Raw genomic sequence first — 26,314 nt, 5'->3', positions numbered from 1 at the left:
GCCTCCCAAGTGCTGGGATTATAGGCATGAGAAGCCATTGCACCCAGCTAAGAAATTTACATAGATCCGACTTCTTCATCTGAACAGGGGTCGGCTAACTATGGCCCTCAGGCCCAATCCCACGGATTTTGTAAATGCAGTTTTATTGGCATGCAGCCACACTCATTTGTCTACTCATCATCTGTGACTGCACAAAAATGCCCAGACATGGCAGGTTGAGTAGTGAAAACAGGAATTCTATGGCCAAAATATTTACACTTTGGCCCTTTACAGAGAACGTTTGCTAACCTCTGATCTGGAACAGACGCCTTGAGGTTTCATTCATGATAGCATGCCTAATGGCTTGTGTGGTCCCTGGAACAATGTGAATGAAGCGAGTGAAATGAAATGCTATGTCTTTCTCTTTACACTGCAAGACACGTTAAAGAAACGTGTATCCTTTGCTGCACTGAATACACGGATCCCAAGGATGAGAAAAATCACCGTGATGTTGCCTACTTAGTTATGTGTATGATCTTATAATTTATTTATTTAAACAGCTATATTGGTATTGAATAAGGATTTCACACTCTCAGCCCTGTGTCTAGAACCGAAAATATAACTGGTGTATATAATGAGATTTTTTTTTTTTTTCCTCAAGCCTCTCTTGTGTTAATTTCTATTAAGAATACTCCCGGAGGCCGGGCGTGGTGGCTCACGTCTGTAATCCCATGCACTTTGGGAGGCCGAGGTGGGTGGATTACTTGAGGTCAGGAGTTTGAGACCAGCCTGACCAACATGGTGAAATGCCGTCTTTACTAAAAAAATGCAAAATTAGCCGGGCGTGGTGGCGCATGCCTGTAATCCCTGTCTCCTGAGGCAGGAGAATCGCTTGAATCCGGGAGGTAGAGGTTGCAGTGAGCTGTGATCGCGCCACTGCACTCCAGCTTGAGCGACAGAGCGAAACTCCATCTCAAAAAAGAAAAAAAAATACTTTTGGCCAGGTGCTGTGGTTCATGCCTGCAATCCCAGCACTCTGGGAGGCTGAGGTGGGAGGATTACATGTGTCCAGGAATTTCAGATCAGCCTGGGCATCATAGCAAGACCCTGTCTCCACTAACAAAACAAAAATTAGCCGGGCATGGTGGCCTGCGTCTGTAGTCCCAGCTACTTGCGAGGCTGAGATGGGAGGATCTCTTGAGGCTGGAAGGGCAAGGCTGCAGTGAGCTGTGATTGTACTACTGCACTCCAGCCTGGGCAACAGTGAGGTCCTCTCTCTCTCTCTCTCAAACAAACAAACAAAAATAATACTTTTGGAGTGGCCTGGTTGATGTTTTCCATTTGCAGTGTATTTATGGTTTTTAATTAAAATAGTGACAGGTAATGCATTCTCATTGCAAAAAGAAAAATTACCAAAGTATAGAAAGGAAAAAACAAAAAACAAAAAACAAAAGTGCTTTTCCAAAATCTTGTGTTGGGGCGCAGTGGCTCACACCTGTAACCCCTGGACTTTTTAGGAGGCTGAGGTGGGAGGAACACTTGAAGCCAGGAGTTCGAGACCAGCCCGGGCAACATAACGAGGCATTGTCTCTAGAAAAAATTTAAGAATTAACTGGGCATGGTGGTGTGTACCGGTAGTCCCAGCTACTCAGGAGGCTGAGGTGGGAGGATCGCTTGAGCCCAGAAGGTTGAGGCTACAGTGAGCCGTATTCATGCCACTGCACTCCAGCCTGGGTGATAGAGCCAGACCCTGTCTCAAAAAGAAAAGAAATAAAAAAATCTTGTCCTCCTGTCCCCCAAAGCATTCCATTCACGTCCAGGGAGGTAACTGTGCCATTGGTTTATGTGTCTTTTTAATGTTTAATAATTTTTTAGGCCAGGTGTGGTGGCCCACTCCTGTAATCCCAGCACTTTGGGAGGCCAAAGCAGGTGGATCTCTTGAGCCCAGGAGTTCAAGACCAGCTTGGGTAACATAGCAAGACTCTGTCTCTACAAAAGCCTCCAAAAAAGGTATCCAGATATAGTGGTGAGCACCTGTGGTCCCAGCTACTAGGGAGGCTAAGGTGGGAGGATCACCTGAGCCTGGAAGTCGAGGCTGCAGTGAGCTGTGATTGCACCACTGCACTCCAGCCTGGGTGACAGAGTGAGACTCTGTAACAACAGCAAAGTATTTAGAAAATTATCGTACAGTAAAATAGGCTTTTTAAAGGTGTACCGTTAATGAATTTTAAGCCATGTCTAGAGCTCAGGTCTCTACTGTTCCTTGGCTAAGGAAGGCTGTAAGTTGTATGGCTATTGCCACAATTAGGTTAGAGAATAGTCTCATTGTTGTCCAGACTCCCTCAATTCACCCCTTTATCACTAAACCACCTCCACCCCTAACCACAGATCTGTTCTCCATCCCTATAGTTTTCTCTAGACTTTAAAATGTTTTATCTTATAATCAGATTAATATTCCTTTTTCTTTTTTTTTTTTGAGACAGAGTCTTGTTCTGTCACCCAGGCTGGAGTGCAGTGGCGCGATCTTGGCTCGCTGCAAGCTCCGCCTCCTGGGTTCACGCCATTCTCCTGCCTTAGCCTCCCGAGTAGCTGGGACTACAGGCACCCGCCACCACGCCCAGCTAATTTTTTGTATTTTTAGTAGAGACGGGGTTTCACCGTGTTAGTCAGGATGGTCTCGATCTCCTGACCTCGTGATCCACTCGCCTCGGCCTCCCAAAGTGCTGGGATTATAGACATGAGCCACCACGCCTGGCCTGGATTAATTTTTAAAGTTGAAATTTTAAATTTGAGTCCAGTTGATCCTCATTATTCCCAGATCCCATATTTTCTTTTTAAAATTTAAAATTTAAATTTTTATTTTGAGAGGCAGGTTCTTGCTCTGATATCCAGGCTGGGGTGCAGTGGTGTGGTCCTAACTCCCTGCAGCCTCCAACTCTTGAGCACCAACGATCCTCCTGCCTCAGCCTCATGAGTAGCTGGGACTACCGGCATACACCACCATGCTCGGCTAATTTTTATTTTTATTATTTATTATTTATTTATTTATTTATTTTTGAGATGGAGTCTCACTCACTCTGTTGCCCAGGCTGGACTGCAGTGGTCTGATCTGGGTTCACTGCGTCCTCCGCCTCCTGGGTTCAAGTGATTCTCCTGCCTCAGCCTTTCTAGTAGCTGGGGTTACAGGCCTGCCACCATGCCCGGCTAGTTTTTTTATTTTTAGTAGAGATGGGATTTCACCATGTTGGTTAGGCTGGTCTCAAACTCCTGGCTTCAAGTGATCCGCCCACCTCGGCCTCCCAAAGTGCTGGGATTACAGGTGTGAGCCACCATGCCCAGCCTAATTTTTAAATTTTCAGTAGGGATAAGGGCTCGCTATGTTGCCCAGGCTGGTCTCGAACTCCTGGCCTCAAGTGATCCTCCCATCTTGATCTCCTAAAGTATTAGGATAACAGGCATGAGCCAGTGCACCTGGCCCCAGACCCTGTATTTTTCAATTCACCTACTCACTAAAATTTATTTGTAACCCGCGAACCAGCATGTTCAGTGCCTTTCTGGTCATTTTAGGACACTCATAAGTATGAATCTCAAATTTGAGGTCAAGTAAGGGGGCACTCCACGTTTTTGCTTCAGCCCTTATGCGTCAGATTCATACAATCTGTACATTGAGGATTAAAACTAGTCCTTTTTGACCGGGCGCAATGGCTCATGCCTGTAATCCCAGCACTTTGGGAGGCCGAGGCGGGCGAATCATGAGGTCAGGATGATCGAGACCATCCTGGCTAACACGGTGACACCCCGTCTCTACTAAAAATACAAAAAATTAGCCAGTGTGGTGGCGGGTGCCTGTAGCCCCAGCTACTCTGAAGGCTGAGGCAGGAGAATCCCTTGAACCCGGGAGGCGGAGGTTGCAGTGAGCCGAGATAATGCCGTTGCATTCCAGCCTGGGCTACAGGGTGAGACTCCGTCCCAAAACAAAAAACAGCAAAAACACCCGAGTCCTTTTTGTGGTTATTTGGTGCCGCATTTTTAGCATTTTTGTGCTTTCAGTTGGTGATGGGCCTGTTTCAAATGCACCCCAGGGCGCTGAAGCTCAGCTCTCTACTGTTCCTTGTCTAAGGAGGGCTGTGACCACCCACCGTTGTGGAGAAAATGCCGTGTGGCCAGGCGCAGTGGCTCACACCTGCAATCCCAGCACTGTGGGAGGTTAAGGCAGGTGGATCACTTGAGGCCAGAGTTCGAGAGCAGCCTGGGCAACATGATGAAACCCCATCTCTACTGAAAATACAAAAATTAGCTGGATGTGATGGCGCATGCCTGTAATCCCAGGTACCTGGGAGGCTGAGGTATAAGAATTGCTTGAGCCCAGGAAGTGAGGGTTGCAGTGAGCCAAGGTGGTGCCACTGCACTCCAGCCTGGGCAACAGAGAACAGAGTGAGACCCTGTCTCAAAAACAAACAAACAAACAAACAACAAAAACCCAGCACACACATACATACACATACACACACACACACACAAAGGCATGTGTTACATAAACTTTGTTCAGGCATGAGTTCTACTACTGTTGGCCGTGAGTTCAGGGTTAATGAATCAACAATATAGATTCAATAATGTCTTTCAACAGAAACACACATAAAACAAGGCTAGGTATTGAGCCGTGGATAAATGTGCTGTGGCCAGAAGTTCGCAGGTACTTACCCTTGCATTTTCCTGGGAGCAGGCGTTCGTATTTGCTAGTTCAACATTCGAGGGAATTTCACAGAGTCCACCAATAACAAGAATCGGCTGCAAGTGGTTTAAAATTGGTGAATCTGTGGCTCACGCCTGTAATCCCAGCACTTTGGGAGGCTGAGGCAGGTGGATCACCCGACGTCATGAGTTTGAGACCAGCCTGGCCAACATGGCAAAACCCCGTCTCTACTAAAAATACAAAAATTATCCGGGCATGGTGGCTCATGCCTGTAGTCCCAGCTACTTGGGAGGCTGAGGCGGGAGAATCGCTGGAACCCGGGAGGCGGAGGTTGCAGTGAGCCGAGATTGCACCACTGCCTTCCAGCCAGGGCAACAGAGTGAGACCCTGTCTTAAAAAAAAAAAAAAAAAACAAAACTGTAGGCTTGTCATTTCCCGGTTAGAATCCTTTGAATGCAAATGCTCTTTTTGTTGTATTTTCATCTGCATGGAAACCGCTGGGTTGGTTACCTTTTGGAAAGTTCATGAGATGTCTAAAAACCCCAGCCTGTGTTTCAATGAGGGGAATCCCTGCCCTCTGCCAACACTGGTGGCAGGGAGAGGCAGCAGTGGCTCTCAGGATTTTATTTATTTCATTTATTCATTTATACTTTTTTGAGAAAGGGTCTTGCTCTGTTGCTCAGGCTGGAGTGCAGTGGCACAGTCACAGCTTACTGCACCCTCAACCTCCTGGGTTCAGGTGGTCCTCCCGCCTCAGCCTCCAGAGTAGCTGGGACTACAGGCGTGTGCCACCACGACTGGCTAATTTTTGTATTTTAGTAGGGATGGAGTTTCGCCATGTCGCCTATTATTATTATTATTATTATTTTGAGTGGAGTCTTGCTCTGTTGCCCAGGCTGGAGTGCAGTGGCACGATCTCGGCTCACTGCAACCTCCGCCTCTGGGGTTCAAGTGATTCTCCTGCCTCAGCCTCCTGAGTAGCTGGGACTGCAGATGTGTGCCACCACGACTGGCTAATTTTTGTATTTTAGTAGAGATGCGGTTTCCCCATGTTGCCCAGGTGGGTCTCAAACTTCTGACCTCAAGCCATCCGCCTGCCTTGGCCTCTCAAAGGACTGGGATTACTGGTGTGAGCCACCTTGTCCGGCTGGCTTGAAGGATTATTATTATTATTTTGAGATGGAGTCTTGCTCTGTTGCCCAGAGCTGGAGTGCAGTGGCGCGATCTCGGCTCACTGCAACCTCTACCTCCTGGGTTCAAGCAATTCTCCTGCCTCAGCCTTCTGAGTAGCTGGGATTACAGGCGTGTACCACCACACCTGGCTCTTTTTTGGATTTTTAGTAGAGACGGGATTTCACCATGTTGGTCAGGCTGGCCTCAAACTCTTGACCTCAAATGATCCACACACCTCAGCCTCCCAAAGTGCTGGGATTACTGGTGTGAGCCACGGCGCCCGGCCGGCTTGCGGGATTTTAGAAACGTATTTTGTTTCCAGTAGAACGAGGTTTGCTATTCTGTGGTGCCATGTACAGACCGGCTGTAAGTTCCTGTTGGAGTTCAAAGCGGACTTGTGAGAATGAATGTTTAATTTCACATCAGGCATTTTCTTCCAGTTCCTTAAAAGTAGGGTGTCTCAGGCCGGGCGCGGTGGCTCAAGCCTGTAATCCCAGCACTTTGAGAGGCCGAGACGAGCGGATCACGAAGTCAGGAGATTGAGACCATCCTGGCTAACACGATGAAACCCCGTCTCTACTAAAAAACACAAAAAACTAGCCGGGCGAGGTGGCGGGCGCCTGTAGTCCCAGCTACTGGGGAGGCTGAGGCAGGAGAATGGCGTAAACCCGGGAGGTGGAGCTTGCAGTGAGCTGAGATCCGGCCACTGCACTCCAGCCTGGGCGACAGAGCGAGACTCCGTCTTAAAAAAAAAAAAAAAAGTAGGGTGTCTCATCAGGTTTATATAAAAGCCCCTGATGTGTGTTCAGGAAGGGCAGGATGCTATCATGAGATTCTTGTTTCCTTTGCCTTTGTGGGAATGTGGAAACCATAGGTACTTTCTAAAAATTACCCTTGTTATCAATGCAGGCAAAAGTAGTCAGACAGGAAGGGACTCAAGACAGTAGGGATGCAACTGCTTTTTTAAAATTGATTTTGAAATCTCATTTATTTTTATCATTAGAGACAGGGTCTTGCTATGTTATCCAGGCTGGAGTGCGGTGGTGGGATTATGGCTCATTGCAGCCTTGAACTCCTGGGCTCAAACAATTCTTGTGCTTCATCCTCCCAGGTAGCTGGGACTACAGGCATGCACCACCATGCCTGGAGAGTTTTTATTTTTATTTTTATTTTTTGCAGAGACAGGGTCTGGCTGTGTTGCCCAGGCTGGCCTCAAACTCAAGACCTTAAGTGATTGCCCCGTCTCAGCCTCCCAAAGTACTGGGATTACAAATGTGAGCCACTGTGCCTGGTGGGATACAACTGTTTTCTGACTGCGTGTGTGTGTGTGTGTGTGTGTGTGTGTGTGTGTGTGTGTTGTTGCCATTCTACTCTCAAGGATGTATCCTTTTGTTTCCTTCCAGAAGATCAAAAAGGGAGGACCCCATATGTTCCCTCCTAATTATACCCAGTTACAGGGTCTCCATACCACCTGTTACAAAGTGCCTTTCTGGTCTTGCAGGACTTCTCTCGTTTTTCCTTCTGTCTTCTGTGTGTCCTGTCTGCTCCTGTCTGTATAAATTTCAGGACTCCTGAAATAGCACAGAAGCCCCCTTCTTTTTTTTTTTTTCTTGAGACGGAGTCTTGCTCTGTCGCCCAGGCTGGAGTGCAGTGGCCGGATCTCAGCTCACTGCAAGCTCTGCCTCCCGGGTTTACGCCACTCTCCTGCCTCAGCCTCCCGAGTAGCTGGGACTACAGGTGCCCGCCACCTCGCCCGGCTCATTTTTTGTATTTTTAGTAGAGACGGGGTTTCACCGTGTTAGCCAGGATGGTCTCGATCTCCTGACCTCGTGATCCGCCCGTCTCGGCCTCCCAAAGTGCTGGGATTACAGGCTTGAGCCACTGCGCCCGGCCAGAAGCCCCATTCTAATCCTGTGGTTTGATGTTTGATATTGTTAGGATTATAAAACTATGTAATAGACTAGAGGAGTCAGACATTTCAGACAGAGCTCATAGAAGGTGTTGATGTTAGGGTGGCATGGGACAGGTGCCCCTCCTAGTCCCTGGCCTTTCATACTGTGTCCCCTGGAGCCCCTCTTTCTTTCTGTTTTTTTTTTTTTTTTTTTTTTTTTTTTTTTGAGATGGAGTCTCGCTCTGTCACCCAGACTGGAGTGCAGTGGCACGATCTTGGCTCACTGCAACCTCGGCCTCCCAGGTTCAAGAGATTCTCCTGCCTCAGCCTCCCGAGTAGCTGGGATTATAGGCGCCTACCACAACATCCGGATAATTTTTTTAATTATTTATTTATTTATTTATTTTGAGATGGAGTTTTGCTCTTGTTGCCCAGGGTTTCGTGCAATGGCATGATCTTGGCTCACCGCAGCCTCTGCCTCCCAGGTTCAAGCAATTCTCCTGCCTCCGCCTCCCAAGTAGCTGGGACTACACACATGCGCCACAATGCCTAACTAATTTTGTATTCTTAGTAGAGACGGGGTTTCTCCATGTTGGTCAGGCTGGTCTTAAACTCCTGATCTCAGGTGATCCACCTGCCTTGGCCTCCCAAAGTGCTGGGATTGCAGGCGTGAGCCACCGCACCCAGCCTTTGTTTTGTTTTTGAGACAGGGTCTCGCACTGTCACCCAGGCTGGTGTATAGTGGTGTGATCTCAGGCCTCTGCAATCTCCATCTCCCAGGCTCAAGCAATCCTCAGCCTCCCAAGTAGCTGGGACTACAGGTGCACACCACCACACCCATTATTTATTTTTTAGTTTTTATTTTTTTTTAGAGATGGGGTTTTGCTATGTTACCTAGGCCGATCTCAAACTCCTGGGCTCAAGCAATCCACCCATCTCAGCCTCCCAAAGTGCTGGGATTCCAGGCGTGAGCCTCTCTTTCTATCCTTTTCTTCTCTCAGTTTTCTCCCCGCCGCCTTTCCTGCAATATCACCTATTGTCACTGCGTCCACCAGCATCCGTACCTGTTCCCCCATCTTCCCAACGCCCACGGAACCCACATCCCTGAGTATCCCGTAGCCCTCACAGACTCAATATGCCCCCAACTGAGCCTGTTGTTCTTGCCACTGTAAACTGGTCCTATCTTGGATGCTTCAGGCTCTTTGACAATCCCTCCTCACTCTCTTCTCCCTCCTCTCTTCCATTTCTCCTGGGTATGAAGTCCTTTTCACACAAACTGCCCCTGGTGTCTGTGGTATTATGCATGCTGTCTTCAGTACCTTCTTCATTCTGCTGCCAGAAGGCTGTTTCTCTCTTTCTTTTTTATTTTTTAATTTTATTTTTATAGACATGGGGTCTTACTGTGTTGCGCAGGTTGGTCTCAGACTTCTGGACTTAAGTGATCCTCCTGCCTCAGCCTCCCCAAGGGCTAGGATTATAGATGTGAGCCACTGTGTGCTGTCTAGAGGGATATTTCTTTTATTTTCTTTCTTTTCTTTCCTTTTTTTTTTTTTTTTTGAGACAGAGTCTCACTCTGTCGCCCAGGCTGGTGTGCAGTGATATGATCTCGGCTCACTCAGCCTCTCCCTCCTGGATTCAAGAGATTGTCCTGCTTCAGCCTCCTGACTAGCTGGGATTACAGGTGTGCACCACCATGCCTGACAAATTTTTGTATTTTTAGTACAGATGGGGTTTTACCATGTTGGCCTGACTGGTCTCGAACTCCTGACCTCAAATGATCTGCCCGCCTCGGCCTCCCAAAGTGCTGGGATTACAGGCGTGAGCCACTGCGTCCGGCCTTGGTTTTTTTTAGAGATAGGGTCTCACCCTGTCACCCAGCAGGCTGGAGTGCAGTGGTGCAGTCATAGCTCACTGCAGCCTCAACCTCTTGGGCTCAAGCAGTTCTCCTCCCTAAGCCTCCTGAGTGGCTAGGAGCACAGATGCACCTCACCACGCCTGGCTATGTTTTGTATTTTTAGTAGAGACAGGGTTTTGCCAGTTGCCCAGGTTGGTCTTGAACTCCCAGGCTCAAGCAGTCCACCTGCCTAGGCCTCCCAATATGTTGGGATTGCAGGCGTGAGCCACTGCGCCCAGCCAACATCTCTGCAGTTCTTTATTTTACTACTTTGTCCTTTAGCTCTGGTGGTCGCTTATCACAATTCTTTAGGTGCATCTTTCCTTTCCTTGTGTAAGAGTGCAACCTTATTTGTCTTGAGAGTCCCCCTGGGCCTGGCACAATGTCTGGCCCACTGAGATGCCCAGCAAACGTTTGTTGAGTGAATACAGGAATGATTTCCACGTGGCTGATTTGCCAGGTCCAGAACCTACAATTGATCCATGACGCCTCCATTCCTCCTCACAGAGGTAGATTTGAAAGCTATTCTTGCAGACAGGTGGAGAATCTTAACGATCTCTGACCAGTGTGTCCAAGCTCTAATTTCTGGAGGTAATAAATCTGGGAATGGATTCCATATGGCTCAGATGGGAGACAGAACAGGTATACACAGCCAGACCTCCAGAGGTGGGGATCCAGCCCTGGACCAAATCAAGGTCTAGCTACAACAGGGGTAGGGCTGGCTGGGCACAGTGGCTCACGCCTGTAATCCCAGCACTTTGGGAGGCCGAGGCAGGTGGATAACCTGAGGTCAGGAGTTCGAAACCAGCCTGGCCAACATGGTGAAACCCCATCTCTACTAAAAATACAAAATTATCTAGATGTGATGGTGCATGCCTGTATTCCCAGCTACTTGGGACGCTGAGGCAGGAGAATTGCTTGAACCCAGGTGGCAGACGTTGCAGTGAGCCGAGATCATGCCACTGCACTCCAGCCTGGGCAACAGAGTGAGACTCCATCTCCAAAAAAACAAAACAAAAAAACCAACAACAACAGCAAAAAAAGGTGCCGTCTAACACCACCAGCTCGCCCTCGAATTCTTTCCTGGGTGAAGCCAAAAACCCTCCCAGGGTAGGGTCAATTTTGGGACTTGCCTCTTCTACGTCAAACCTACATTTTCAATGATACCCTTTATAAAATCTACATAGACAGATCAAATATTTCTTTCTTTTTTTTTTTTTTTTTTGAGACGGAGTCTCGCTCTGTCGCCCAGGCTGGAGTGCAGTGGCCGGATCTCAGCTCACTGCAAGCTCCGCCTCCCGGGTTTACGCCATTCTCCTGCCTCAGCCTCCCGAGTAGCTGAGACTACAGGCACCCGCCACCTCGCCTGGCTAGTTTTTTGTATTTTCTTCGTAGAGATGGGGTTTCACCGTATTAGCCAGGATGGTCTCGATCTCCTGACCTCGTGATCCGCCCGTCTCAGCCTCCCAAAATGCTGGGATTACACAGGTCAAATATTTCTAATGAAAAATAAGCTTCCGTTTCAAGATAGGCTGCCAGGGTAAAGCACACACCACATCTTGTAGGCATCATGGGAGAAAAATCCTGCAGACCAGGGATCCCCAACCCTTAGGCCACAGACCAGTAGCAGTCCATGGCCTGTTAGGAGCTGGGTTGCACAGCAGAGGTGAGCGGAGGGCAGGTGAGCATTGCCGCCTGAGCTCTGCCTCCTGTCAGATGAGTGGCAGCACTGGATTCTGATAGGAGCTCCAATCCGATTGTGAACTGTGTGTAGAAGGGATCTGGGTTGCTTGCTCCCTATGACAATCTAACTGATGCCTGATGAGCCGAGGTGGAACAGTTTCATTCTAAAACCATCACCACCCATCCCCATCCATGGAAAAATTGTCTTCTATCATTGGTCCCTGGTGCCACAAAGTTGGGGAACACTGCTATAGACTATCTCATGAATCTTTTTTTTTTTTTTTTTTAGGATTGATTACATGATGAAATTTGTTGTTGTTGTTGTTTTTTGTTTTTTTTGCTTTTTGAGACAGAGTTTCACTCTTTTTGCCCGGGCTGGAGTGCAATGGCGCGATCTCGGCTCACTGCAACCTCCACCTCCCACGTTCAAGCGATTCTCCTGCCTCAGCCTCCTGAGTAGCTGGGATTACAGGCATGCGCCACCACGCCCGGCCAATTTTGTATTTTTAGTAGAGACGAGGTTTCTCTATGTTGGTCAGGCTGGTCTTGAACTCCTGACCTCAGGTGATCTGCCCGCCTTGGCCTCCCAAAGTGCTGGGATTACAGGTGTGAGCGACCGTGCCTGGCCTTTTTTTTTTATTTTTGAGATGGAGTCTTGCTCTGTTGCCCAGGCTGGAATGCAATGGCATGATCTCAGCTCACTGCAACTTCCATCTCCCGGGTTCAAGTGATTCTCTTGCCTCAGCTTCCCAAGTAGCTGGGATTACAGGCGTGAGCCATGGTACCTGACCCATTTGGCATATTTTAGTATGGAGATGGTGGTCAGGCATGGTGGCTCACGCCTGTAATCCTAGCACTTTGGGAGGCTGAGGTGGGCGGATCACCTGAGGTCAGAGTTTGAGAACAGCCTGGCCAACATGATGAAATCCGGTCTCTACTAAAAATACAAAATTAGCTGGGAGTGGTGGCAGGCACCTGTAATCCCAGCTACTCGGGAGGCTGAGGCAGGAGAATTGCTTGAATCCCGGAAGTGGAGGTTGCAGCAAGCCGAGATCGTGCCACTGCACTGCAGCCTGGGCAACAGAGTGAGACTCAGTCTCAATTAAAGAACAAAAAAAAAAAAAAGAAAGAAAGAAAAAAGAAAATATTAGCTGCCACTAAAACCCTCTTCCTCATTGCCTTTCTTTACCTGTACAAAGAGTGGCCATTAACCAGGTACCCATTATGAAGAACTTGAAGCACCCTTCACTCCCACTCAGAGATGTTAAAAGCCAGCAGAAGTCCTTGCGTCTATTTCTGCCGTCATTTCTAACATCCTCTGGGTATGTTCTGTCCCAGGAGTAAATTGCTGTATTGTCTTTCACTAATAGGGACACATACAGCTTTAATGAATTAAGAGTTAGATTCATAGGAGATTTAAAAAGAAAAGCAATTCTTGATTGTTCCCTACAATTATAGCTGTTTAATCTTAACTCATAACAACTTTAGTGAGATAGAATTCACATGACATACAATTCACCCATTTTAAGTGTGCAATTAGGGTGGTTTTGAGTACATTTACAGTTGTGCAACTGTGACCACAGTCAGTTTTAGAACGTTTGCATCATTCTCAAAGAAACACTGTACCCTTTAGCTACCACTTTCCATCCCCCATTTCCCTAGCTCTTAGCAGCCACGAATCTATTTTCTGTCTCTGTGGATTTGCCTCTTCTGGATTTTTTTGTATGAATGGAGTCGGAAAACGTGGCCTTCTCTGTTCGACTTCTTTTATGGAGAAGGTTCATACCTGTAATCCCAGCACTTTGGGAGGCAAAGACTGGAGGATCGCTTGAATTCAGGAGTTTGAGGGCATTCTGGGCAACATAGCGAGACCACTGTCTCTACAAAACAAATTTTTAAATTAGCTGGGCATGGTGGTGCATGTCTGTGGTTCCAGCTACACTGGAGGCATAGTTTTGTTTTGTTTTGTTTTTGTTTGTTTGTTTTTGTTTTTGTTTTTTTTGTGTGTGTGTTTTGAGATGGAGTTTCACTCTGTCACCCAGGCTGGAGTGCAAAGGCACGATCTCAGCTCACTGCAACCTCCGCCTCCTGAGTTCAAGCCATTCTCCTGCCTCAGCCTCCCTAGTAGCTGGGATTATAGGCATGTGCCACCCCACCCAGCTAATTTTTGTAGTTTTAGTAGAGACAGGGTTTCACCGTGTTGGCCAAGCTGGTCTCGAACTCCTGACCTCAGGTGATCCCCTCGCCTCGGCCTCCCAAAGTGCTGGGATTATAGGAATGAGCCACTGTGGCTGGTCTTTTATTTACATTTATTTATTTATTTAGAGATAGAGTCTCACTCTTTCACCAGGCTGGAGAGCAGTGGTGTGATCTCGGCTCACTGCAACCTTTGACTCCCGGGTTCACACGATTCTTCTGCCTCAGCTTCCCAAGTAGCTGGGATTATAGGCACGTGACACCACGCCCAACTAATTTTTTTTTTCTTTTTAATTTTTAGTAGAGATGGGGTGTCACCATGTTGGCCAGGATGGTCTTGATCTCCTGACCTCATGATCCACCTGCCTCGGCCTCCCACAGTGCTGGGATTATAGGTATGAGCCACTGCGGCTGGCCTGTATTTACTTTTGAGACAAGATCTTGCTCTGTTGCCCAGGCTGGAGTATAGGGGTGCAAACACAGATCACTGCAGTCCCAGACTCTTAGGCTCAAGCGATCCTCCTGCCTCAGTCTCCCATGTAGCTGGGACCAGAGACACACACCAGCATCCCTAGCTAATGTTTTAATTTTTTATAGAGATGGAGTCTCACTATGTTGCCCAGGTTGGTCTTGAACTCCTGGACTCAAGCGATCCTTCCATCTCTACCTCCCAAAGTGCTGGGATTATAGGCGTGAGCCACTGCACTCAGCCTCAGCTATTATGAATAATACTGCTATAGACATTTGTGTACACGTCTTTGTGTGGACATAAAGTATCATTTCTCTTAGGGAGTTACCTAGGAGTGGAATTGCCGGGTCATATGACAACTCTTGATTTAATATTTTGAGGAACTACCAGAGTGTTTTCCACAGTGGCTGCACTGTTTTACATCCCCATCAGGAATGCAAAAGGATACTAATTTCTCTACATTTTCTTTTCTTTGAGATGGAGTCTCGCTCTGTCGCCCAGGCTGGAGTGCAGTGATCTTGGCTCACTGCAACCTCCACCTCCCAGGTTCAAGTGATTCTTCTGCCTCAGACTCCTAAGTATCTGGAACTACAGGCGCCTGTCACCACACCCAGCTAATTGTTTTTTGTATTTTTAATAGAGATGGGGTTTCTCCATGTTGGCCAGGCTGGTCTTGAACTCCTGACCTCAGGTAATCTGCCCGCCTTGGCCTCCCAAAAAGCTGGGATTACAGGCGTGAGCCACGGTGCCCGGCCCATTTCTCTACATTCTTTGCACTTGTAATTGTCACTCTTTTTGGTTTTAGCTATCCTAGTGGGGATAAAGTGATATCTCTTTGTGGTTTGCATTTGTATTTCCCTAATGTCCAACAGCCAGTTAATCTTTTGTTGTTGTTGTTGTTGTTGTTTTTGAGACAGAGTCTTGCTCTGTCACCCACGCTGGAGTGCAGTGGCGTGATCTTGGCTCACTGCAAGCTCCACCTCCTGGGTTCACGCCATTCTCCTGCCTCAGCCTCGCGAGTAGCTGGAACTACAGGCACCCACCACCAGGCCCAGCTAATTTTTTTGTATTTTTTAGTAAGAGACAGGTTTCAATGTGTTAGCCAGGATGGTCTCGATCTCCTGACCTCGTGATCCACCCATCTTGGCCTCCCAAAGTGCTGGGATTACAGGCGTGAGCCACCGCCCTCAGCTGTTGTTTTTTTTTTAAATCGAGACAAGGTCTCACTCTGTTGCCCAAGCTGGAGTGCAGTGATATGATCATAGCTCGCTGTAACCTCCTATTCCTGGACCCAAGTGATCCTTCTGTCTCAGCCTCCCAAGTAGCTGGAACTGCAAGCACATGCCACCATGCCTGGATATTTATTTATTTATTTATTTGTTTGTTTGTTTGTTTATTTAGAGACAGAGTCTTGCTCTGTCGCCCAGGCTGGAGTGCAGTGGCACAGTCTCGGCTCACTGCAAGCTCTGCCTCCCAGGTTCATGCCATTCTCCTGCCTCAGCCTCCCGAGTAGCTGGGACTACAGGCACCCGCCACCACGCCTGGCTAATTTTTTTGTATTTTTCGTAGAGACAGGGTTTCACCATGTCAACCAGGATGGTCTCAGTCTCCTGACCTCATGATCTGCCCGCCTCAGCCTCCCAAAGTGCTGGGATTACAGGTGTGAGCCACTGTGCTTGGCCCATGCCTGGATATTTAATTATTATTATTTCTTTTTTAGAGTTGGGGTCTTGCTATGTTGCCCAGGCTGACTTTGAACGCCTGGCTTGAATTGATTCTCCCACTGTGGCCTCCCAGACTGCTGGGATTACAGGCAGGAGCCACTGTGCCCAGCCCTAGTTAACCTTTGAATGCATATTCATGTCTGATTTTGGTTCTGCCATAGCCTGGGGAGACTGGCGGGCAGGTGTTCTTTGTACCTGCAGTGTGTGTGTGTGTGTATGTGTGTGTGTGTGTGTGAGAGAGAGAGAGAGAGAGAAAGAGAGAGAAAGAGAAATGAAATATAGTGTGGGACTCAGGGCTGAGAAGCCCAGGGCTATGGCCCAATCTAAGACTAGGATGCCGGCCAGGCATGGTGGCTGATTGCCGGCCTGGCATGGTGGCTGATTGCCAGCCAGGCATGGTGGCTCATGCCTGTAATCCCAGCACTTTGGGAGGCCGAGGCGGGTGGTTCACGAGGTCAAGAGATCGCGACCATCCTGGTCAACATGGTGAAATCCCAGCTCTACTAAAAATACAAAAATTAGCCGGGCATGGTGTTGGATACTACTCAGGAGGCTGAAGCAGGAAAATCACTTGAACCCAGGAGGTGGAGGTTGCAGTGAGCCAAGATCATGGCACTGCACTTCAGCCTGGGCAACAAAACGAGACTCCATGTCAAAACAACAACAACAACAACAACAAACCCCACAAGAATTTCGTAGAAACAACGAGTAATTTTTTTTTAGGGTAAGTATGTCCCAAACATCGCATGGGATATACTTATCCTAAAAAAGATTTTATTGCTTATCTGAAATTCAAATTCAACTGGGCATCCTCCATTTTTATTTGCTAAGTCTGGCAATCCTGCCAGTCGCTGGTGAGTTGCGTGTCCTTGAGTGATGGCCTTTGCCCTTTGGAGCTTCAGTTTTCTCATCTGTGGGATGGGGACAGAGCTTGCTGGGAGGCGTCAGTGGCACACAGGGTCCTGTGACATCTCTGGATGTGGAAGCCGTTGATGTGACTGTGACTGGGAGCCTCAGACTGGGGTTGGGTCCTTGACTAGGAGGGGTAGGGGGCTAGAACTGGCATTCTTGTCCCCTTGAAGCTGCCTCTCAGCCTGAGCTTGGTCCCTGCAGGGTTCCTGCTTGGTTCAGACCCCAGGCAGCCAGTGTTGAGGGGAGGGTGGAGGTTATTCCATAGTTGTGTGCTGGGGCTTTCCTCCAACTTCCTAGCAAGTGACTGTATGTGTGTATGTGTGCGTGTGTTTTCTTGACTTAGCCTAATCCATTTGCTGCATGGAATGTGATTCAGAATTATTGCTACTTTGTTTTTCCCATTTGTTTGCTTTTGCTGTTTTTTGTTGTTGTTTTTCTAATTTGTGCTTCTTTTGTGGGTAATTCTCAGGGTGGATTTTTTTTTTAAGAGGATTTACTATTCTTTAGAACAATCGGTTTTCCTCAAAGATATTGGTGGAAGGTTTAGTGTTTTCGAACAAAATAAGCAGGAGTTATATAGTGAGCCTTACATTCTAGGTGCTGAGGATTGTGGTGTGTGTGTTGGGGAGACGGTGTGTGTGTGTGTGTGTGTGTGTGTGTGTGTGTGTGTGCACGCGTTGGCAGAGAGAAGCCATCTGAAGAGTTTGATTTTGAAAAATGTCAACTCAAGTGTAAGGGACACCAGGAGGAGAAACACCCAAATAGGTATGCTGAGGAAAGGAAATCAGGGAAGACTGCCTGGAGGAGGAGGCAACATTTGAACTGGATATCTTGAAGCATGATAGGCTGGGTTTAGAAATAGGGAGCTAAGGTCCAAAGCACTTTCCCAGCCAAAAGATAGACTAGCCTAGAGATGCCTAGAGATGACTGTTATATGTTTGGAGGAATAGACAACAGAAGCAGCAACAACAACAAACAACAAAATAGCTGACATTAATGCAGCACTTGCTATGTTTCAGGCACTGTTAGAGTGTTTGCCCTGAGTTGTTTCACTTCTTCTTCCACATAAGCCATGTTACAGAGGAGGATAGGAGTCTTGGAGTTGTGCAAGAGTGGTGGGCAGGCCTGTGTAGTGGGTGCAGGGGATGGAGGGGCAGAATCTTGAGGTGAGTGCAGGGTGATGGGGAGCCATGGAGGGCATTGGGGCCTGGGAAGGACCGCCTTCAGGAGAATGAGAACTCAGGGCATTTGTGCAATGGAGATCGGGCTCCCTGGGAAGCTCTCACCACACCCAGGTAAAAGGTAATTAGGTCTTGATTGCAGGCCAGGAGAGCAGTCCGGGAAGGAAAGTCAGCCAGCGAGGTGGGAGGATTGACAAAACAAATACATTCAGCTTTCCTTGCCCCATTTCTGACGCGGGCACCTTTATCCCCGTAAATCATCTCCTGAAGATCTTCAGTGTTGACGCACTGGAGACAGTTTCCCTTTCACCTTCTGCACCTGTCGCGTTACTCAATCCCCTGTAATCCCATTGTCCCAATTGCATCATTTCAGGGGTGATGATTTTAAGGATTTTAACAGGGCTTGCCAAAAGAATTATTTTCTTGGCCTTTTGAAAGTAATTACTTAGGCATGGGCACTTTACAGAGAAAACCACTCATCCCGGCTGGCTGCAGGGTTTACAGGGCCCGGGATGAAAACACAGGGCCCAGGTTTCACGTCCATGAGGCCAGTTCTGCCCCGATCCTTCTGACGCATCCACCGTGCGTCTGCTCACCTGTCTTTGCTTACTGTTCATTTTCTCTTCTAGTGTGTCCTGGCATGGATATCCGGAACAACCTCACCAGGTTACACGAGCTGGAGAATTGCTCTGTCATTGAAGGACACTTGCAGATACTCTTGATGTTCAAAACGAGGCCCGAAGATTTCCGAGACCTCAGTTTCCCCAAACTCATAATGATCACTGATTACTTGCTGCTCTTCCGGGTCTATGGGCTTGAGAGCCTGAAGGACCTGTTCCCCAACCTCACGGTCATCCGGGGATCACGACTGTTCTTTAACTACGCGCTGGTCATCTTCGAGATGGTTCACCTCAAGGAACTCGGCCTCTACAACCTAATGAACATCACCCGGGGTTCTGTCCGCATTGAGAAGAACAACGAGCTCTGTTACTTGGCCACTATCGACTGGTCCCGCATCCTGGATTCCGTGGAGGATAATTACATCGTGTTGAACAAAGATGACAACGAGGAGTGCGGAGACATCTGTCCGGGTACAGCGAAGGGCAAGACCAACTGCCCCGCCACCGTCATCAATGGGCAGTTTGTCGAACGGTGTTGGACTCATAGTCACTGCCAGAAAGGTATGCTGGGGATACAGGGTTCTAAGCAGTGTCTAGTGCCTTGTTCTAGAAAGCTTAAAATGTTTATAGCTTAAAAATGTTAAATGGACATTAGGTAGGGACCAGGGAACAGTGGGTGGTGGCATTCACTAGCCCAGGGAGTGGCAGACTTTTTCTGTAAAGACTCAGATAGTAGATACTTCAGATTTTGCAGGCCATATGGTTTCTGATGCAATGACTCAATCCTGCCATTGTAGTGGGCAAGCAGCCACAGGCACGCATAAACGTGACTGTGGCTTTGTTTCAATAAAACTTTATTTACAAAAACAAGTCGTGGGCCAGATTTTGCTTGAGGACAGCAGTTTGCCACCTCCTGTGCTAGACAGGGAATGTTCTTCTTGCTTGGGAGAGGAAAAGGACTGGAAAACTATAGATTTGTTTTTTTTTTTTTTTAAATAGTTTAGTTCTTATCTGATTATAGAAGTGATATTGCTTATAATAGACATTTGGAAAAAGAAACGTGTAAACAAAAAAAAGGAAAACATTTATCTTATTCCACAATGCATGTCGCTGAGAGTACTTTATTGGGGGTTGTTCCTTCTAGTGGTCTTCAGGAATCTGTTGTATCTGCTAAGGTTTCCTTAACCATTCCTGTTATTGGGCATTAAGATGATTTCCAGACTGGGCGTGGTGGCTCACACCTGTAATCTCAGCATTTTGGGAGGCTGAGGAGGGTGGACCACTTGAGGTCAGGAGTTTGAGACCAGCTTGACCAACATGGTGAAACCCTGTCTGTACTAAAAATACAAAATTAGCCAGGGCATGGTGGTGCATACCTGTAGTCCCAGCTACTTGGGAGGCTGAGGCAGGAGAATCACTTGATCTCAGGAGGCGGAGGTTGCAGTGAGCCGAGATTGTGCCATTTTGCACTCCACCCTGGGCAACCAGAGCAAAACTCCATCTCAAAAAAAAGATGATTTCGGCTGGGTGCGGTGGCTCATGCCTGTAATCCCAGCACTTTGGGAGGCCGAGGCGGGTGGATCACAAGATCAGGAGTTCAAGACCAGCCTGGCCAAGATGGTGAAATCGCATCTCTACTAAAAATACAAAAAAATTAGCCGGGCATGGTGGCATGCGCCTGTAATCCCAGCTACTCCGGAGGCTGAGGCAGAGAATTGCTTAAACCTGGAGGGGCGGAGGCTGCAGTCAGCCGAGACTGTGCCACTGCACTCCAGCCTGGGCGACAGAGGGAGACGCCATCTCAAAAAAAAAAAAAAAAAAAAAAAAGATGATTTCTAGTTTTCACAAAGAGAGTGATGAACATTTTAGAGTCAAAGCTTTATCTAGCAGTTATTTCTTTAGGCTTGCTTTCCAGAAGTGAAATTTCTGGGTCAGAGGCTCTTGGTGCCGATTGCCAAATGGTGTTCCGGAAACATTGTACCAACGGCCGCTCCTCCTAGCTTTGGAGGAGAGGGAACACCTTGGCCAGCTTTGAGTGTTATTTGAAAGATCTTTCATAATTTACTGCGGGAGGGAGGAGCTGATGTGTTGTCATTGTTTCTATTTGCATTTCTTTGATTGCTATCGGGGCTGAACCTTTTAAAACATGTTTGTCATTTGGGTTTTCTCTTCCTGTTCATATCCTCTGCCCATTTGTCTTTTAGTACCTCAGTAGCTTTTGCAAAGTTAATCTGTATGTGGTTTTCATCAGTGAAGGCTACTAACCCTTTGCCAGTTGCATTTTATTGTTTTTGTTGCTGTTCAGTGGTTTAAATGCCCTGGGATTTGTTTTGCTGGAGAAGCTTAAAATGTTTATGGAGTTCAGAGCTGGATTTCTGTGTGCCACTTCTGTACTTTACACTTAGAAAGTCTTCCTCTACCCATGAAAGGTTTTTTTTCCTCTACATTTTATATTTTAATTTAGTTTTTTTTTTCTGAGACAGAGTTTCACTCTTGTTGTTCAGACCGGAGTGTGATGGTGCGATCTCGGCTCACTGCAACCTCCGCCTCCCGGGTTCAAGCGATTCTCCTGCCTCAGTCTCCCAAGTAGCTGGGATTCCAGGCACCCACCACCATGCCCAGCTAATTTTTGTATTGTTAGGAGAGATGAGGTTTCACTACGTTGACCAGGCTGGTCTCGAACTCTCAGGTGATCCACCCACTTCGGCCTCCCAAAGTGCTGGGATTACAGGTGTGAGCCACCATGCCCAGCCTATATTTTAATTATTATCATCTAAAAAAATTCAGCCTCACTGCTTGAGATGTTTGTGTGATTCAACGGGTGTTTCTTTTCTCTTCCAAATAGCTAATTGGGGGCCTCAGACAGCTATTGATTATAGAAATCGACCTCTTTGCCATTGCTTTGGGGTCTGTTTCTGATGTGTCCGTAGATTTGCCTCTCCATGCCACAGAGCCGAGACTGTTCTGATCATGGTAGTTTTATCATGTTTTCATGCTCAAGGAGGCAGTTCCACATACACACATGTTACTGGTTTGTTGTTTCATGGACTTCTTTTCATGTTTCCCTGGGAAGAACTAGAGGACATGCGATGGAGGTGGGAAGAAGTTAAGTAGGTGGCTTGAGGGTTGTATCACAAAAGATAGAAGGGAGGGGAGAAAGGAGGATCTTCTTATCTGAGCCCAACGCTCTGGGGAAGCCACCCAGAGTGAGTGAGTCCTTAAATAAATCTAAATAGAATCCTTGGAATTGTCTGTGAGGACTCCCTTGGAGCCCGTAGGATGAATCCTTCCATGGTACATGTTGGATGGTTGGAAATGGGGAGTGGGAGGGTTGGAAAAAGAAGATGGGGTAGTGAAGGGAGGTGGGAGAGGGGACTATTATTTTTTTCATTTTTTTTTTTTTTTGAGATGGAGTCTCGCTCTGTCGCCCGGGCTGGAGTGCAGTGGCCGGATCTCAGCTCACTGCAAGCTGAGAGGGGACTATTATTATTGTACTGTGGAAAAATCCTGAGAACATTGTAGGTCGGGGCAAGGAGAAGCTAAACTATGACCAGAGAGGTTACTTAACTTGCCCAGGGCCACACAGCTAATAAAAGACAGAACTAGGGTTTGTGCCAAATTTATGCAAGACATACACCAAAATAAAAACTATGATTTTTGGGGGGAGTGGGAAGGATGTCCCCTCTGTTTAGAAACAAGTGAGCTGCTTCTAACTGGGACACCAGGGGAAACAGTGAACATTCTTTTATTCTGTTACTGAGTTTTCCAAATGTAGGTGCTTTTTTGAAATGCTCTAGGCTTACCTGTCTTGAGATATAATTTAAGACATTCCTCTATGGATTTAGTTTTGGATCCGTTTTAGACAAGATATCCAGAATGGTGTTATCTGCGATTGAGTCTCCTGCTCCCTGATGGGTTTTTAGTTGCTGTTGTTGTTTGTTTGTTTTTGAGACAGAGTCTTGCTTTGTCACCCAGGCTGGAGTACAGTGGCGTGATCTCGGCTCACTGCAACCGCCGCCTCCCAGGTTCAAGCAATTCTCCTGCCTCAGCCTCCCAAGTAACTGCGATTACAGGTGCCACCACATCCGGCTACTTTTCTTTTTCTTTTTTTTTTTTGTGAGACAGAATTTCGCTCTTATTGCCCAGGCTGGAGTACAATGGCATGATTTTGGCTCACCGCAACCTCTGCCTCCCGGATTCAAGCGATTCTTCTGCCTCAGCCTCCCGAGTAGCTGGGATTACAGGCTTGCACCACCACGCCCGGCTAATTTTGTATTTTTAGTAGAGACGGGATTTCTCCATGTTGGCCAGGCTGGTCTCGAATCTGCCCACCTTGGCCTCCCAAAGTGCTGGAATTCCAGGGGTGAGCCACCACTCCCGGCCAACACCCAGCTAAGTTTTGTATATGTTGTGGAGACAGGGTTTGGCCATGTTGGTCAGGCTGGCCTCAAACTTCTGAGCTCAAGCAATCCTCCCGCCTCGGCTTCCCAAAGTGCTAGGATTACATGCGTTGGCCAGTGTGCCTGGCCGTGCCTGGCTGTGCCTGATGTTTTAAGTGAATTAAAAATTGCTTTGCTACTAAGAACCAGGCTTCTTGCGTCCAGGAGGTCGAGGCTGCTCTGAGCCCTGTTCATGCCACTGAGCTCCAGCCTGGGTGACAAAGTGAGACTCTATCTCAAAAACAAAAGAAAACAAAATCAAAAATGAACACAAAGCAAAAGAGTGAAAAGAACCGGGGTTGTTTTTCCAGTACTGGGGGGTTTTGTCACCCGGAGAAGGTGCGAGTAACACTTCCTGGGGTACCAGGTTCCTGGCATGTGGTGCGTATCTCAGCCACCCATTTAGTAGCAGTATCCCTAGGGGGCCTGCCATGTCCTGATGATAATGTCAAGAAATGATTGTTTTTTGAACTGTCGCCCCTGTCTTTGGAGAGCAACTCAGCCTCAGCTTTCTTTCCCTTCCTCAATTTATTTTATTGTGGTAGAATACACATAGAATACATTTGCTATTTTAACCTTTTTTTTTTTTTTTTTTTGAGATGGAGTCTCGCTCTGTCGCTCAGGCTGGCGTGCAGTGGCCGGATCTCAGCTCACTGCAAGCTCCGCCTCCCGGGTTTATGCCATTCTCCTGCCTCAGCCTCCCGAGTAGCTGGGTCTACAGGCGCCTGCCACCTCGCCCGGCTAGTTTTTTTTTTTTGTATTTTTTAGTAGAGACGGGGTTTCACCGTGTTAGCCAGGATGGTCTCGATCTCCTGAACTTTTGATCCGCCCGTCCGCCCGTCTCGGCCTCCCAAAGTGCTGGGATTACAGGCTTGAGCCACCGTGCCTGGCCTTTTTTTTTTTTTTTTTTGAGATGGAGTCTTGCTCTGTCACCTAGGCTGGGGGGCAGTGGTGCGATCTCGGCTCACTGCAACCTCCGCCTCCTGGATTCAGGTGATCTCCTGCTTCAGCCTTCCAAGGGGCCGGGACTTATACAGGCACCGGCCACCACGCCCGTCTAAGTTTTGTATTTTCAGGACAGAGGGGGCTTTGCCACGTTGGCCAGGATGGTCTCAAACCCCTGGCCTCAAGTGATACACCCACCTCAGCCTTGCACAGTGCTGGGATTACAGGTGTGTGTCACTGTGCCGGGCCCCATCTTAACCATTTTAAGTGTACAGTTCAGCGGCAGTAAGCACGTTCACATGGTTTTGCAACCAATACCACCACCATCTCCCCAACTTTCTCATCCTCCCAAAGTGAAACTCTGTCCCCATGAAACGCTCACTCCACCATCTCCCACTCCCAGCCCCTGGCACCTACCATTCCTATTTTCTGTCTCTATGAATGGGATGACTCTAGGGACCTCCTGTGAGTAGAATCAGATGGGATTTGTCCTTTTGTGCCTGGCTTATTTCACTGAGCGCGATGGCCTCAAGGTTCATCCACGTGGTAGCCTGTGTCGGAAATTCTTTCCTTTTTAAGGCTGAATCATGTCCATTGTATGGAGGGAGCACATTTTGCCTGTTCATTCATCCGTCCATGGGCACTGGGTTCCTTTCATATTTCTGCCATTGTGTATCAGGGCTGCTGCCGTTTACACATCCAGCTTTTCAAGGCCTGCATTAACCTTGTTGCTGTGGCTTTAGGAGACTTATTTATTTATTTTTTGAGATGGGAGTTTTGCTCCCGTTGCCCAGGCTGGAGTGCAACCATGCGATCTCAGCTCACTGCAACCTCTGCCTCCTGGGTTCAAGCGATTCTCCTGCCTCAGCCTCCCATGTAGCTGGGATTATGGGCACCTGCCACCATGCCCAGTTAATTTTTTGTATTTTTAGGAGAGATGGGGTTTCACCATGTTGGCTAGGCCAGTCTCGAACTCCTGACCTCAGGTGATCCACCCACCTCAGCCTCCCAAAGTGCTAGGATTACAGGCATGAGCCACCTCGCCCAGCCTTCAGAGGCTTATTTAATGTCTGATGGGATTTTTTTTTTTTTTTTTGAGACGGAGTCTCGCCCTGTAGCCCAGGCTGGAGTGCAGTGGTGTGATCTTGGCTCACTGCAAACTCCACCTCCTGGGTTCATGCCATTCTCCTGCCTCAGCCTCCTGAGTAGCTGGGACTACAGGTGCCCGCCACCACGCCTGGCTAATTTTTTAGTATTTTCAGTAGAGATGGAGTTTCACCGTGTTAGCCAGGATGGTCTCAGTCTCCTGACCTCGTGATCCGCCCGCCTCGGCCTCTTGAAGTGCTGGGATTACAGGCGTGAGCCACCATGCCCTGCCGTGATGGGATTTTGGAATGCAGAATAGATTGAACCTTCAGAGGATACTCCTCTGTCTTAGGTGACAGAAATGGGCTGGAGAAAACTATCCATCAACCCCTCTTTTCCCCCAGAGTCTTCTCAGATCCTTCCGTGAACATCTGTAATTGCTGTTTTTGTCTTCCACATTTGGCAGCTTCTGGAAGCATCAGGGGAATGGATCAATATTTAGGATGAAGATGCTGGTTTGTCCTTTGGACCTAATTTAAGCAATTCCAAGCAAGATACACCCCTTCTTCTATTTGCCCCTTAAGCAGTGATGCTTTTTACAGAAAGACCAAAGGAAGGCTTTCGATGGTTAAGGGGGCCGGGTATGGAGGCCCCACACCTGTAATCCCAGCACTTTGGGAGGCCGAGGTGGGCGGATCTCTTGAGGTCAGGAGTTCGAGACCAGCCTGGCCAACATAGTGAAACCCTGTCTCTACTAAAAATACGAAAATTAGCCAGGCGTGGTGGTGGGCACCTATAATCCCAGCCACTCAGGAGGCTGAGGCAGGAGAATCACTCGAACCCAGGAGGCAGGGGTTGAAGTGAGCCGAGATCGTGCCATTGCACTCTAACCTGGGTGACAGAGTGAAACTCTGTTTTTTTTTTTTTTTTTTTTTTTGAGACAGAGTCTTGCTCTGTCGCCCAGGCTGGAGTGCAGTGGCCGGATCTCAGCTCACTGCAAGCTCCGCCTCCCGGGTTCACGCCATTCTCCTGCCTCAGCCTCCCAAGTAGCTGGGACTACAGGCGCCCGTCATCTCGCCCGGCTATGTTTTTTTTTTTTTTTTTAAAAAGAAAAAAAAATGGTTAGGGGAATTAAAAGAAAAAAAAAACAACACATGGCATGTGCTAATGATCCATAGCCTGGACAGGACACCCTCTCTCCATTATCCTGCGATGGATTTGGGGCGAAGATACCAGAATGGGTCCAATGCACGAAGCCCTGCATGAGAAGAGTGGAGACGGGGTCTATGCAGCTCGTTTATTGACTGCCTACTAGGTATCATGTTCTGGGGCACTCAGGGCATAGGAAGAGAGCCAGCCTTTGCCTCCTCAGAGCAGCCAGTCTAGTGGCAAATGCAGATGTTCACAATCAAACCAAGTATCCTCAGAG

At 47.9% G+C, this 26,314-nt stretch overlaps 1 protein-coding gene across 4 annotated transcripts in view; it reads left to right on the top strand.

The window, feature by feature from the left end:
* INSR (insulin receptor) overlaps positions 1 to 26,314 on the top strand; it is a 189,748-nt gene that overhangs the window by 5,965 nt on the left and 157,469 nt on the right. For all 4 annotated transcript variants that reach the window (XM_030936303.1, XM_030936305.1, XM_030936304.1 and 1 more), the window contains exon 2: positions 18,425 to 18,976. In XM_030936303.1, coding sequence (XP_030792163.1) covers positions 18,425 to 18,976 — 552 coding nt within the window. The remainder of the gene's footprint in view (positions 1 to 18,424; positions 18,977 to 26,314) is intronic.

Source organism: Rhinopithecus roxellana, chromosome 8, assembly GCF_007565055.1.
Source record: "Rhinopithecus roxellana isolate Shanxi Qingling chromosome 8, ASM756505v1, whole genome shotgun sequence".
Taxonomy (NCBI): domain Eukaryota; kingdom Metazoa; phylum Chordata; class Mammalia; order Primates; family Cercopithecidae; genus Rhinopithecus; species Rhinopithecus roxellana.
Note: the sequence above shows the minus strand (reverse complement) of the source record. Positions and strands in the feature narration are given on the sequence as shown.